At 42.6% G+C, this 15,404-nt stretch overlaps 1 protein-coding gene across 2 annotated transcripts in view; it reads right to left on the bottom strand.

Moving 5' to 3' along the window:
- Bub1b (BUB1 mitotic checkpoint serine/threonine kinase B) overlaps positions 1-8,848 on the bottom strand; it is a 58,849-nt gene extending 50,001 nt beyond the window's left edge. For both annotated transcript variants that reach the window (XM_052725708.1, XM_052725709.1), the window contains exons 1-2: positions 8,616-8,848; positions 7,392-7,538 (exon numbers count right to left, since the gene is read on the bottom strand). In XM_052725708.1, the coding sequence (XP_052581668.1) occupies positions 7,392-7,538; positions 8,616-8,791 (323 nt within the window). In that variant the 5' untranslated portion in view covers positions 8,792-8,848. The remainder of the gene's footprint in view (positions 1-7,391; positions 7,539-8,615) is intronic.
- Positions 8,849-15,404: the final 6,556 nt, after the last annotated feature.

The raw sequence follows: 15,404 nt of genomic DNA, 5'->3' as shown, positions 1-15,404 counted from the left end.
ATATACATTAAGCATAGACTCACACTTATCATTTACATTTTTTTACAAACTCACATATAACTTTTTTTGCAAAGCATTTAGACTCACATTCAACATTTACATGTTTTTACAAACTCACATATAACATATTATCATCTACTTATACTCCTTAAGGAAACTATAGAACTACTTTAGCAAATATATTTCTTATTACTTCTTATATATTTCTTATATTCACTCCATCTTATTCTTATTTAAACTTACATTTACAACTAGCATCTGTACTTCTTACAAGCTTATTACTATATGTCTTAAGACTACCTTAGATACTTCTTGCAAGCCTATATTCTTAAAGGATCTATAGATCTATTTTACAAACTTATATAGGGCTACTATTAGCATACGTTTAACTTCGCAAACACCTAAAGATTTCTTAACACAGATCTAACAAGACAGAATTTCTTCAAACTCGCATATCTTATTTTCATCCTTTTCTATTTCTTACTCTTAATTATCACTATCTCTATTAGAAAGATTTTCTTAACTAGACAGGAAGTACATACATACATACGTCATTTCTAAAGTTTAGAGTTTATAGTCAGCTTTGTTATAAAGCACTGGGATTTAGTGAGTGTTGTTGTTATAGAATTGTGATAGTTGTTGCTAGGGGACTATAACCTTCCCAGGATGACGCCACACTCCAAAGTTGCCAGTTCTCTCAGCCGTTCCGGAACCGGCAGAGATGTACTGTCAGTGGTAAACGGTTTTTTTTTTTTTTTTGGTTTTTCGAGACAGGGTTTCTCTGTGTAGCTTTGCGCCTTTCCTGGATCTCGCGCTGTAGACCAGGCTGGCCTCGAACTCACAGAGATCCGCCTGCCTCTGCCTCCCGAGTGCTGGGATTAAAGGCGTGCACCACCACCGCCCGGCGGGTAAACGGTTTTTAACTAGAGGCTGTCCCTTCACCCAAATTCATAATAGTTCCCCTAAATGCTTCAATTCAGACAAACGTTTCTATTACAGCAGTACTTTTGGTTTGTTCTACTGAAAAACTTCACTTCACACTGAGGGTGAAATTACCGTATTTAGCTGCTGTAAAGCTCTTTGCCAAACACTGCACAGCTATTAGGTGATATAAAGTGTTTTTCTAAAGGAGCTAGTAAAGCCACAAGTGGCACAGCTCTGAACTGTATTTAGTATTTTCACATTATTAGCTTTAACTCCTGATGTTATTAGCAGCTGTGATACTTAGCATTGATTTTTTATAAGGAACTTTCAGGTGAAGCAACTCTTTTGTAAGACAGCTAGATTTTCTGAAGTTTGTTTCCCATCTATAAAGCAGTCATTTCTTTTTGAATGCCTCTTTCTTATCCCCTTAATTAGATTTGCAAAGGAATCACTCATTGCAGGCTGTTTGTTCAAGAGGTAAATAATTTTTAATTTCACATAAGTTTCTTCATATCTAAGACAACGTTCAGTGTATAAACTGCTCTCTTGCTTTCTTAAGGATTTTAAAGTGGCTTGTTTGCTCTTAAAGGTAGCCTTTTGTCATCCAACTACTGCAAAAACCTTGCACAACTATTAGGGTAAATAAGGCATTTTACCAACGGAGTCCCAAATCACGAAGCACCTAGCTCCGTATCCTTTCAATTTTTCATTGGAACTGACACTTAGACGATTTTCCTCCTTATTCTTTTAAAAGCTGTATTTTAAGTTTACCAGGAATGTATTTTCGAGCTGACAAAAAGTGTTTCAGGGCAATGTCGCCATCTTTAGCAGAAAAACTACCTTTCCCAGAATGCATTTCCCTTATATCAGTCCATAATATCAGTCCCTTATATCAGTCCTTTATATCATTTCCCTTATATCAGTCATTTCCCATAGTTCTTTTTGGGTCTGAGAGTCAACTGGTTCTCTTTTACCAGACTTGCTTACAAATTCTTGCCTGGGAGGTTTGAACAAAGTTTTTTGCTTTTGCAACGGGAGATTTGAACAAGCATTTTACATTTTCAATTATGGAACACTGGGAGGTTTCTGGTCTCTCCTTAGCTGGCTTTAACAGGTGTCTCTCCTTCATTTGACACTGGCCCCCAAATCAGAACTGCACCTGCCTCGTTAGCGCACATTGAGGCTGGCATTTCTGATAGCAACTTTCCTAGGGGCTTGTGTTTGTCTTAGCCAGTCAGTGAAAAACAAGATCATGTACAACAGCTTTTCCATAGCTCCTTCAGAAGAGATTTTCTCCCACTGATCTATCTCATTTTGCTTGTTCCTTCCCCCCCAGATGCAGAGCTTCAGCTATCTGTTTGTGGCTCTGTTCCTCTGCTAGCTGCTTTTGGAGGTAGGGGCTTTTTTTCTTCCCCCGAATCTGCCTCAAATTCTAGCAGCTTTTTCAGGTCACATATTTTCTGGGGAGGATTATGTCCCTTCTGTTTCTTCGGAGTCTTTTTCCCAGACAGTATCCAGTGTGGTCTCAATTTATCCCCTCTACCCCAGAAACAGTTTCTGACACTACAGTGGCGGCTTTCCCTGCTACTGAAGGTAGGGGCTTTTTGTCCATTTCTGTTTTCAGGGTCTGCGTGGTTTGCGTACAGACTGAAAATCTAACAAGGGAGGTTTTTGCCATTTCAAAACTCCCATTAGGACAGATGTTTTGCCTCATCAGGCCTTCACCTGGCCCAGTTCCCCAGTGGGTTGGTTGCGTTTGCTTGTCTGGGTGCTCAAGGACAGAGCTTATGCCAGAGGCAATCACCCCTCAGGGCTATACTCCCTCATCTCAGGGAGTCAGTTGAAACAAAGCTTTTCTCAAAGAGGTGCTTTCTCTGACAGAAAACTTTACTCCTGGATAGTTCTGTTCTGCCGTGGCTGGGCTCTTTCCCCAGACAGCGTTCTGACTCAGCAGCACAACTGCTTCAGACACAGTTCAGCTTTACTGTTTTCCCAGAAAGGTCCTTTCTCTGATAGGAAAGCTTTTTCTCAGATTTCTTTTTGCAGCTATGGACCTATCAACTCGGGACTTGTAGGAAAGCGGGCAACTGTGCTGTTCCCACTGGCTTTAGTTTTGTTTGTTTATTAGCAATCTTCCCCTGGGTCCTGAACCTCCCTGCCTCAGCTCTGTGCTCCAGGAAGTTTACCACTGCAGGAACCCTAATATCCCCGAAATGCACTCCAACTCAGAGACGCTGGCCAGTCACCTCTGGGTTTTTTGGTCGAGAATATAATGCTAACAGTTTGCATTGCTTCAGGGGATCTTTGCATTAGGACGATTAGGAGCATGTTTTCATTCTGAAAAGCTCACTCAGAAACAAAACCATTAATGCCTCAGCTTGGCTGTAACTGAAAAGCTTGGCTTTTTTGCTTTTCCTGCCCTTTTGGGTTCTCTGTAGCTCTTCACCCACACTCTCCCAAGCGTTTCCCTCAGGGTACTCTGACCCACTGTTTTTTACTAGCATGAAGAGACAGCTTAGAAGAGAGGTTTTTAGGAACTTGTCCCTGCCTCCTGCATTGCAGGGAGGATTTTTAAGGCTTGAAAGTCAGAACTTAGGTTTTGCTGTCTTAAGAGGTTTGTTGTTTTCCCTTAGAGCTAATCACAGGTGGTCCCCATACTAATATCTTCAGGTGATTCTAATTTTTGTCCCTCTGAGAAAGTTAAAGGCTTTAGTTTTTAAGTTTAAGAGAGCTTTTGAGAAAGATTAAGGCTTTTTAGAGAGATTTTTTTCCCCCAAATTTTCCAAGAAAAGCTTTATAGTTTGAGAAAGACCAACTTTTCCCAAAACTTCCCAACTTTAAACTTTGGCTTTTTACACCCCCATTTTTGCCTCAGGGAGAAATCACTTTCTCCTACCGCTTGGACTTAGCATTTCAGCTGTCCCCAGGTCAAAAGCTTCCATAGGAAACTTTTTCTTCCCCATAAGCTCAAAGAGCTTTTTTACTACCCGTAAAGCCCAAAGAAAGATTTTTCCCCCCAGTTTGCATTCATAGCCCCCAAAGTTAGAAAATTGAAGTTTTTCTGTCTCGTTGCCTTATTTTTCCTACACAATCTTACACTTCTAAGTTTTTCCTAAACTATATTACTACCCTATGCCTTATTTTTCACAGATAGAAATTGAGAAAGCGATACAAGATAGAAAATTTTGACAGAAGAGAATTTCGCTGCAGCATCAGACATCCTTCCAGTCCGCTTTCCTTTTCTCTCGAGGATAAAACCCCTGCCTTTCAATATATATAAAAAATATATATTTTTCATAACACCGGCATGCCTTATCCACTGACAGGGCTGACTCAGCACTTTCGCCAAAAACTCTGTAATAAAACTATTATTTTCCTTTATCTTTAGTCCCTATTACTTTGTCTTTAGTCCGTGTTCATTTGTCTTTAGTCCCCCTTTTTTTTAGACCCCCTTTTTATCTTTAGTCCCCTTTTTTTTCTTTTTTCTTTAGTCCCTGTTCATGGCGCCATTCTGTGGGGCGTTTACCCAACCACCCCCACAGTTCCCCAGAGTTTTCTTGAGTGCGAGCAGCAGGAAATATTAGATAGAAGGAATTATTGCGGAGAATATTGCGGAGATAAACAGATAGAAAATAAAGGATAGCCTCGAGAGGGCCTGGAACCTATTCCAACGGGCCCCGACTGTCTCTGCCCCAGGGTTTTTATAGAGACGCCAAGGGGTGGAGCAAAAGACCTCCTCCCCCAGCACAGTCAAGTGCAGACCATCCCAGACACCTGCACTTAGGCCTGTGGTCCTAATCATCCTCTATGTGGACCTGCTGGGTAAAGCCATGAGGAACCCGAGAACAGGCTCCCACACCAGAGGCAAAAGATAGACGGGATAATTTAAAGTTAACAAAAGCTGGCTAAAAACAAGCCAAGCTAAGGCCAAGCATTCACTCATAAGAAAGAATAAATCTCCATGTGTGATTACTGGGGAGCTGGGTGGCAGGTACGCAATGAGTAAAGAGCCAAAAGAATGGGGAAAAACAAAACAAAACAAAAAACCTACCATTCTTTTTATATAAGATTCTACAATAAGCTGGGTACGCGGACGCACACCTGCAAGTCCATCACCAGGGAGACCGCAGGAGGTGGTCACAAGTTAAAGCCAGCCTGGACTACGGAGCAAGGCTCTACCACAAATAAACAACAAACTCCAGAACAGGCAAAGTGGCTTATTTTGACAGAAATCAAATCAGCAGGTGCTTCACGGAGAGGAGAGAGAGAAAGAGAGAGAGGAGAAGGAGAGAACTCCCTAAAGTCGGGGGTTATGATGAAATGCACTGCTTTACGAGCATATTAAAAATCTGAGCATTCACTCTTTCTAAATTGTACTCAAAAGGGATTTTCCAGTGCTGTGGGAATGGCTCAGTGGTAAAATGTATGCCTGGTACTCAGGAGGCCCTGGAGCCAATCCCAGAAAGGAGGACAGGGCTGAAGAGATGGCTCAGGGGTTAAGAGAGCACACTGTTCTTGCAGAGTGCACCCATGCTGGGCAGCTCAAATCAGCCCACAACTCCAGCTCCCAGGGATCAAAGCCCTTTCTGACCTCCTTGGGAACTTGTACACAAACACGCACACTCATAGTCACACAAATACACGTAACTGAAAATAAATTTTTTTTTTTTTTTTTTTACAAAAAGGGAATCAGAGAGCAATGAATAAGAGTCCTTCAGAAGAGTTTCTGTAGCATTAACCAAAATTGGGGAAGTAGAAAAAGGAGAGTCATTTGGGAGTGAAGATTTGTTATCCAGACAACAGAATTACATCCAGATAAACCTGTCATAGTTGAAAATACCTAGGTAGTCTGGTGGTGGTGGTGGTGCACACCTTTAATCCCAGAACTCAGGAGGCAGAGACAGGAGGATCTCTGTGAGTCTGAGGCCAGCCTGGTCTACAGAGTGAGTCCCCCGGACAGCCAGGGCTACACAAAGAAATCCTATTTCAAAATAAATAAATTAGATAGAGAAGTAGATAGACAGTTGTAGAATAATCTTTTTGTACACTATGAAGATGTGTCTTGGCCAAGGTGCCTTCTTATTGGTTTAATAAAAAATTGGTTTAACAGTCATTAGCTAGGCAGGAAGTATAGGCGAGAGAGCCAGACAGGACACTGGGAAGAAGAAAGGCAGAGTCACCAGGAGATGCAGAGGGAACAAGACATGCTAGAGGACAGATAAAGGCCACAAGCCATGTGGCAATACGTAGATTAATAGAAATGGATTAAAGTTGTAAGACCTAGTTAGTAACAAGCCTAAGCTATGGCTGATCTTTTATAATTAATAAGTCTCGGTATCACTATTGAGGAGCTGGCAGTCCCCGACGAAAATAAATAAAACCCAAAAGGAAAAGAAAAAAAAAATACCCCAGGTAAAAATGTATTAAATACATCTATCCTACCAGACACCACAGCTTAGCAATACAGCATATTGCACATGGCTCAACCTCTCAGAGATGCAGGACCACTGGGTACTGCCCTTCTTTACAACTGCCAGGCATCTCAAAGCAGTCCTACTATGCATCCCTCTTCCTTGAAAAGATCAAAATTCAAAGTATGGTTTCTACCAAGTTGTGTATCATTTCCACATCCACCTAAAATCATAAGCTGAATCTTCTCAAGCTGTACACTGGCAACAGACACCGAGGAAGCAAGAGTTGTCAATGGTAGCTGTAAAAGCACAGCCGAGGGCAGAGCCTGGGGTGAAGCATTTCAGGGAGCCAACACAACTCAGACAAGGAGAGCAATAAGTACAGGACCAAGATGCAGGTTCCAGGAATAAGCATTAAGAATAAAATACCATCCGGGCAGATGGTGGCGCACGCCTTTAATCCCAGCACTTGGGAGGCAGAGCCAGGCGGATCTCTGTGAGGTCAAGGCCAGCCTGGTCTCCAAAGCGAGTTCCAGGAAAGGCGCAAAGCTACACAGAGAAACCCTGTCTTGAAAAAACCAAAAAAAACCCCAGAAAACCAAAAAAAAATAAAAGAATAAAATTCCATCCGGGCAGTGGTGGCGCACGCCTTTAATCCCAACACTTGGGAGGCAGAGGCAGGCGGACTTCCGTGAGTTTGAGGCCAGCCTGGTCTACAGAGTGAGTTCCAGGACAGCCAAGGCTACACAGAGAAACCTTGTCTCCAAAAATTAAGAGAGAGAGAGAGAGAGAGAGAATAAAATATCACCGGGCACATGCTCTAATCCCAGCACTTGTGAGGCAAAAGCAGACAGATCTCTGTGAGTTCAAGGCCAGCTGGGCCTACAGAGTGAGTTCCAGGACAGCCAGGGCTTGAAAACCTAAATAAATCTTTAAAAAAAAAAAAAAAAAAAAGCTTGCAATCAGAGTATTCCTTAGGGCCTTCTGCTGCTTCACACCCATGCTCCCTGCCGCAGCTGGGGCCAACAAGTTGGATCAAACCACTCTACTACTTACCGTTTCTGTTGCTGAAGGGTAGTGTTACAGGCTGATTCCTGCTGTGCCAAAGCTCCCTGAAGCGTGGACATGATCCGGCCATGCCGTAAGGGTTGCACGTTCTCTTTACTCAGCTCCCACTCATCTCCCTCCAGGGACATGGCTTCACTGTGAACAAGGAACAGAGGTGACCCTGACACAACATGGTTACAGTACTAGACTGTGTCCCCGTCTTTGGACAGGTGAGCTTTTGCGACCTTCGGGGTGGAGACAGAGAGTTGGGACACTGGTAGCATTATTACTCTCTTAAGCCTCTGAGCCCTACCGCTTGGTTTCCAAGTTTACGCCAACAGAAGAGAGAACTTGGCAAGGGTGTTGTTCACAATATTATACAAACAAAATCAAAGCCAGGAAAAGTAATTTTTAAAAGCATCATAAATTTAGCAAAGTAGTTTTTTTTTTTAAAGATAGCAGTTTTATATCTAACATGGGACATGGAACAATCTGGTTTAATTCAAAATTAGTTTTAGTCAGACTAATATGCCATTTTTAATTTCAATTTCAAACAGACATAAGCCGGGCAGTGGTGGTCACGTCTTTAATCCCAGCACTTGGGAGGCAGAGGCAGGCAAATCTCTGTGAGTTGACGTCAGAACTTAAGCTTTGCAAGGGTTGGAATTTTGTGTCTTTTATGGTCCACCTTCAGGGTTCATGTGGTGGTCAATAAATTCTGTCGCATGAATGGAAGCTTATAACATGGCAATGACCCAGCTATCATGGATTCCATAATTCAAATGCATATTAAATTCTAACCTAAAAAAAGTGTTCTGTATTTTTATATATGCGGAAAAGCAGCAAATGTTCTGCTTTTTAGATTCCCTAGGCTACTGGCATAATGAAACACCTATTAGTTGAAAGCAGTTACTTTACAAATAACTTGAATTCTTCCAGAACTCCATAATGCAGCATTAGTATCTGCATGACCCCCATGTAAGGCATGTTCAAGGTCAAAAAAAAAGAAAGAAAGAAAGAAAGAAAGAAAAAGAAAAAGAAAAACCGACTGAAGTGAGTTGCAGTCTCAGATCTCAAGGCAAATTCCAAGCTCTCCCAGTTTAGCCCCGCAGCTGGATGCAGGGCTCCATGCCATCAGGAAGGGGGCTCGGGAGAGCTTGCTCTTTCCCGACCTCGGCGATGCTCTCCTCGCCCACCCAACACCCAGCTGCAGCAGCTTGGCTCCGGCCTCACCTCGCTGCAAGCCCTTCCTTCCTCGCCGCCGCCATCCTGCATTCCCGATTCTTGCTCTCGCCCGTCCGCAGACCTTTTTCTTCCTCCGGGTGCCGACTGTCTGAGCTTCCTTCCTCAACCTGCAGCTGGCCCTGGAGTTGCGGAGACCGTCTCCCCGTGCTCCTAGACAAAAGCATGCACCCAACGTCTTCCTAAAGCAGCCGCCTCACGCCCCATCACGCCTAAGCCGCCAAGTTTCAAATTTAACGGTCCCTCGCCGCAGACGTAGCCACGCCCCCCGTACCTCTCTCCCAAAGCATTCTGGGGATTGTAGTTTATCCCGGGTTTAAGCCTGCGCTGCGCTGTGCATAATGGGAGCTGTAGTTCCGGGGTTAAGGTACTGGAACCAATGGCTTTACAGGCGCAGCGGCAGGCTCAGACACTAAGAATTCTCTGCAGGTTCGCTCTGAGTTTCCGTACTAAGGCAAGTATTCGAATCCAACGAGAGACACCTTAAGAACAAGGGTTTCTTTGATGTTTTGAGTGTTATGACATGTCTTTGAGTACATGTGCCTGGCCTGGCTCTTCTAGGTTGCTCAGACCAAGTAATTATGCTCCCCAAGGTCTTGCTGTCTGCCCTGGGATCCTTAGGCCACTCTCACCCAGCTGTTTCCAGTCGCACTCTTGTCTTTTAAAAAGTTAGATTCTAGCTGTCATTTTTTCTCTTCCACCAGTACTGGGTTAGCGCTGCACTTCCTGTCCCGGAGCAAGCCCTTTTACCTCTACAACTTCTCAGCTTCGACCACTTCCTTTAAACGATCTTGGGAAGTGTACCATGTGTTCTTTCATACCGCCTAGCCAGATGTCCTGTAAACTACAATGTAAGAATACAACAAGGCTAAGTCCCTTACTTATTTCCCTGGGGCTAAAGGTCAGGCTCGGTGGGACAAGCCTGTATCTCAGCTACTCAGGAGACTGAGATACAAGGATCAGGAGTTCAAGACCGTTCAAAGAAGACCTTATTTCAAAATAAAAAGTTGGGGGGTTTTGTTTGTTTGTTTTTAAGGATGGTGAGAGAGAGTGGCTCAGTGGAGATCACCTGTCTAGCTTGTATCAAGGCCCTGAGGTACCAGGACCACACACACACACACACACACACACACACACACACACACACAAAGAAGAAGAAGAAGAAGAAGAAGAAGAAGAAGAAGAAGAAGAAGAAGAAGAAGAAGAAGAAGAAGAGAGAGAATGAAAACGAGAGTAAGAACTTGGAACATGAAATCTTGTTAGGCTGGACTATAGTAGGATAGGACCCGCGGTGGTTTGAATGAGAACGCTCCCCATAGGCTCATGTGTTTGAACATTGGTCCCCTGTTTCTGGAACTGTTTGGGAAGGGTTAGGAGGTGTGACCCTGTTGGAGGAGGTGTGTCACTTGGGGCTGGGCTTTGAGGTTTGAAAAGCCCATACCATTTTACACATTTTTAGTGGACAAAGGCTAAGACAAAGACTCCGCTGGAGAGCCTCAGTGTTCTGAGCAATGGTTGGGACAGAGAAGACGAGATCAGGGGACTAGACAGAGTTTTTGCCATCTAAGAACTTAAGGGAGGGGACAAACAAACAAGCGATGTGAGTGCACTGGTACCAAGCGAGGAGCAGATAAACCAGGGGCTCACAGGAGTGCATAGGAGCTTCCAACGAGGCTGTGGAGTAGAAAGGGAAGCTGTGGATTTCTCTGCAGAAGCCAGTGAACCTGAAGGGGAAGGATGAGTTGGCACAGCCTGCTGATCAGAACAAACCAAGTTCTGTAGCAACTGAAGTGCGTCTGTGGTGGATTCCCACCTCCTCTCCTAGTCACTGCTGTCCAGGTAGTTTCCCACTCGGGTCTCACCTTTTGGACCTCCATGCTGCCTCACCAAAATGTGCCTGACTTTTGTTCCATTTCCTTTCCTAATCATCATCTAGAATACAGGAGTTAAATGGTGATGAGATGCTCCTGATAGTTAGTGAGGTTCTCCCCCACACTCCCTACCCTCCCACACCCTGAGACAGGGTTTTTCTGTGTAGTTTTGGTGCCTGACCTGGATCTCGCTCACTAGACCAGGCTGGCCTTGAACTCACACCACCGCCACCCGGCGATAGTGTTTTAAGATACTAATAACTGTTATAGGGAACTGGAGATTCAGTGTCTGGTTGTTTCTGAGATACTGGGTTATGTGAACTGCACTCTTGAGGCCTTGATCTGTCAAACTGAACCAGGAATCTCTAAGGTGTCGGTATTCCTGTTGCTCCTGAACCGAACACCACAACTCAACAGCATGAAATGACACAGACTTGTTATCTTCCATCAGATGGATGAGAAGTTTCTCGGGGCTGACAGCCGCATTCGAAGTTGTCTTGTTTTCTGGAGTTGCTGTGAGAGAATGTGCTTCTTCTCTGCCAGTTTTCTAGAGGCTTCCCTGGCATCCCCTGGCTTATGCTTCCCTTTTTCCATCCTCAAAGCCAGGGACCTAGCCTCTCCCTGGCCAGGTTTCATCATTATATGCCTTTTTCTGATCATAGTCAAGGAAGTCTCTGTTTTTAAAGGCTCATGACTAGATGGGGCTCACCTAGACAATTCAGGAGATCCTTTGCATCTCCCGATCCTGAGCCCTCAGCACATCTGACAGGTCCCTTTGGCAATAGAAGGTGACATCGTCACAGGAACCATTTTGAAGGGCCATTATGCTACCTACCTTGGGTTGAAAAAATACATTGTATCTCTAAAATTATTTAATCATAAAGAAACTTTTCCATGCTCTTCTTTCAGGTCAAATTTGGGAATATGTTACTTAATATATTGCCCTCTCTAGGGCTTTTTATATTTTAACAGGAAGGTTTTGTTGTTGTTGTTTTGTTTTTTGTTTGTTTATTTGTTTTGAGACAGGGTTTCTCTGTGTAGCCTTGGCTGTCCTAGAACTTGCTCTATAGACCAGGCTGCTTCTAACTCACAGAGATCTGCCTGCCTCAGCCTCCTGAGTGTTGAGTTTAAAGGTGTGCACCACTACTACCTGGCTAACTAACAGAGTTTTGAGAGAAGAAAATTTATAAAGGAATACATTTCACTGATGGGGCCATGCATAATGGTGTTTGCCTTTAGTCCTGGCATCTGGAGAGCAGAGGTAGGTAGAATTTGTGAGTTTGAGACCAGCCTGGTCTACACAGAGTTCCAAGCTGCATAGTGAAACCCTGTCTCAAATAAATTTTAACTGGTGAGTTTCAGGCAGAATGGCAACTTTTAGCAGTCTGGGACTGTTCTAGCAAGCTCCTCCATTTCTTTCCTTTACTCTCATCAAAGTCCTACCTTCCTACATGAGTGGCTCTTAGATGGACTTAGTGGTTACATATGGTCTCTTGTGCAGTGTGGTGAGGGTGCAATGGCAGATTGCCCCAGTTTTGCCTTGCCTTCGTGGTTGTACCAAATCCAGCTTTGGCATGGCAAATAGTCCAAAGATGGGTGTTCTGGAATAGTATAAGATGTGTTACATTTGTTTATGCTGTGGAACATTTGTTTAATGATGCAAAAATGTGTTGCATTCTTTTGTGTTGCATTTGTTTAGCTCTGTGAAGCTGTGCTACTTTGCCTGTCTAAAAAAAGCAACTGATTGGTCTAATAAAGAGCTGAACAGCCAATAGTGAGGCAGAGAAAGGATGGGCGGGGCTGGGAGGCAGAGAGGATAAATAGAAGGAGAAAAAGGAGGATCAAGGAGGAAGGAGCGAGAACAGGAAGAGAGGACACTAGGGGTCAGCCACCCAGCCACCCAGCCAGCCACAGAATAAAAAGAAATAGAGAAAGGTAAAAGACCAGAGGCAAAAGATGGGATAATTTAAGTTAAAAAAAAAAGCTGGCTAGAAACAAGCTAAGCTAAGACTGGGCAATCATAAGAAAGAATAAGCCTCAATGTATGATTTATTCGGGAGCTGGGTGGTGGGCCCTCCAAAAAATCAAAAGATTAAAAAACAACAACAACTACATTTTGGCATACCAATGTAAGGCTCAAATTACCATAAGGCCTGAGAAAGCTTGAAAAGGAAAAAAAAAAAAGAGGATATAGCTCTTTAAGAGTTTCTGCCTGCTTGTGAGCCCTTGAGCAGCTAGTATGTTAAGTAGGAAGAAAAAAACTAAATAAAAATGCTGGCCACAGTGCAAGCATCAGCATTCTAGAGCTCTAGGAGGGTTGAATTCAGTTCTTCGTCACCTACTTTCTATTGGGTCATGAGCTTTAGGCTTGGCTTTCAGGACCTGAGAAGTGGGTGGGGCCACCCTAGAGCCCCATGGAGAATTCAGGTGTAGCTTAGCAGTTTACAGTTTGCCCACATGGTCAAAAAAACTAGAGATATGCAATAAGAGAGTTCAAGATGGAAAAAACTCTAAACAGGTTCCAGTGTACTTTACAATGTGTGTAGGTTTAAGAAAGAAAAGAAAATGGGTATAGACAGTCACAGAAAGAAATAGTTTTTTTTTTAAAATAAAGTCTTTAAAGAGACAGTAAAAGTATTGTAAAAGAAAAAAAGCCATGTAAAGATGGGAAATGCACAGGGAGTCTGGATCCTGTATAGTATTATATTAATTTTGAATTTTTTGATGGTTGATGGGCAAGAGACAGCTGCTGGGAGACTGGATTATGAACAGGACTGCAAAATTGAACCAACCTAGATACTTTAGGGCTACCTTAACTTTAAAATATAAGTCAAAAAGTGCTTTGGGGAAGAGGTTTTGCTTTTGTTTCCACAGAAAACAAGAGGGTGTGGATTCATTTCAAGTTAATATGGATCAGATTTGATCAAGGAAGACCTCCTGAATCTTGACAGGTGATATAAATCAACAAAGGTTACTGCTGGTCTTCCCAGGACTTGCCTTTTATCTCAGATTTCCTCAGGGACCCCTAAAAATGCCTTCACCCACAGACAACAGGAAGAAGTCTAGAGAAAATGACACCTACATTCCCAAGAGTTGGGGGGTGTGGATGGTCTTTGGTTATTTGGTGGATTATGGATGTTTGTTATCATTTAGGAGAATATAGTATATTGATACAAATTTAAAGTTACTTTTGTTACATTGCATATATGTTTCTACTATTGTTTAAGGTATTGTTCCTGTGCAGTTCATTTAAAAATATAAGGTAAAATTCTAGTTTTTGAAAGCTATTATTGCCGGGCGGTGGTGGCGCACGCCTTTAATCCCAGCACTCGGGAGGCAGAGCCAGGTGGATCTCTGTGAGTTCAAGGCCAGCCTGGGCTACCAAGTGAGTTCCAGGAAAGGCGCAAAGCTACACAGAGAAACCCTGTCTCGAAAAACCAAAAAAAAAAAAAAAAAGCTATTATTATAAACTGTTTAGAATAATCAAGAAACCTAGGTTAGTAGTTAGTCATATATAACAATCAAATTTATAGATAAATATGTTAGGCATGTTTTCAAGATCATACAGAGATATATTTTAGATAGATAAATGGTTTTCAAACACTTCAAAGACCTATAGAGTATGGCATTTAAAATGTTTTGTTAACTTAGGGCTTTTTATGAAAATGAGACACATCTGTTCCTGGCTGCACCAATTTACTTCAGATGATAGGCATCAAAGAAACACCTTGTGGAGTTTTCTTTCATTGTGGTGAGTTTAGCCACTGGGCAAAGAAACTGCTTTTGCCTTGACTGCTTGACAGTATGCTGTATACATGGATATGCAAGACCCACAGGAAAGTGACTGCTGACCTTTGCCAAAACAAGGTGGGATGGTCCTTCAGGGTTTCTGCTTCACAGAAGAGTCTGCCAGATATTCTGCAGGACACAGAGGAAAGGGACTGACAAATTTTGCCAATACATGGCAGGACAGTTCTTAAAATGTACTGCTTCACTGATAAGTCTGCCAGATACTCTAGGCCTGTAGGCTGAAGAAGGATGCCCCAATGCTGCAAAGGGACTTTGAGTGACTGTCCAGGCAGCCAAATGTCTCCATTGTTAGGTAATATATCCTTCTGGGGTCTTGGATAGAGCTAAGATTAGATAATTAGCGTTACAGTTTTCCTTAATTATGAAAGAAAGTAAATTAGATATAAACTTTGGACTAAGATAAGATAGATAATGTAGTATTTTCTCTGAATTTGCTAAATGCAAGTGGACTGAATACTGTAAATTAATTTTTACTTTATAACTGATTTTGTTGTATATAGTTTTACTATGTTAAAGTTAAAACCTTTCATTTTTATTTGGACAAAAAGGAGGAAATATTGTGGAATGTTATAAAATGTGTTACATTTGTTTATGCTGTAGAATATTTGTTTAATGATGCAAAGATGTGTTGCATTCTTTTATGTTTTATTTGTTTAACTCTGTGAAGCTGTGTTACTTTCCTGTCTAAAATACCTGATTGGTCTAATAAAGAGCTGAACGTCCAATAGCTGGGCAGAGAAAGGATAAGCAGGGCTGGCAGGCAGAGAGAATAAATAGAAGGAGAAAAAGGAGGAGATGAGGACACTAGGGGTCAGCCACACAGCCACACAGCCAGTCACAGAATAAGAAGGAAAGAAAAGATATACAGAAATAGAGAAAGGTAAAAGCCCAGAGGCAAAAGATAGACGGGATAATTTAAGAAAAGCTGGCTAGAAACAAGCCAAGCAAGACCCAGCATTCATAAGAAAGAATAAGCCTCCATGTGTGATTTATTTGGGATCTGAGTGGCGAGCCCCCCACAAAAGCAAAATAGTAAAATAAATAAATAAGTACAGATGGGAATCTTGGGGTCTTCAGGGCACCCCTGGATTGACTTGTT

The sequence above is a fragment of the Peromyscus californicus genome, unplaced genomic scaffold (assembly GCF_007827085.1).
Source record: "Peromyscus californicus insignis strain IS unplaced genomic scaffold, ASM782708v3 Scaffold_7__1_contigs__length_154581171, whole genome shotgun sequence".
In the NCBI taxonomy this organism is placed as follows: domain Eukaryota; kingdom Metazoa; phylum Chordata; class Mammalia; order Rodentia; family Cricetidae; genus Peromyscus; species Peromyscus californicus.
This window is presented reverse-complemented; position numbering and strand designations above follow the sequence as displayed.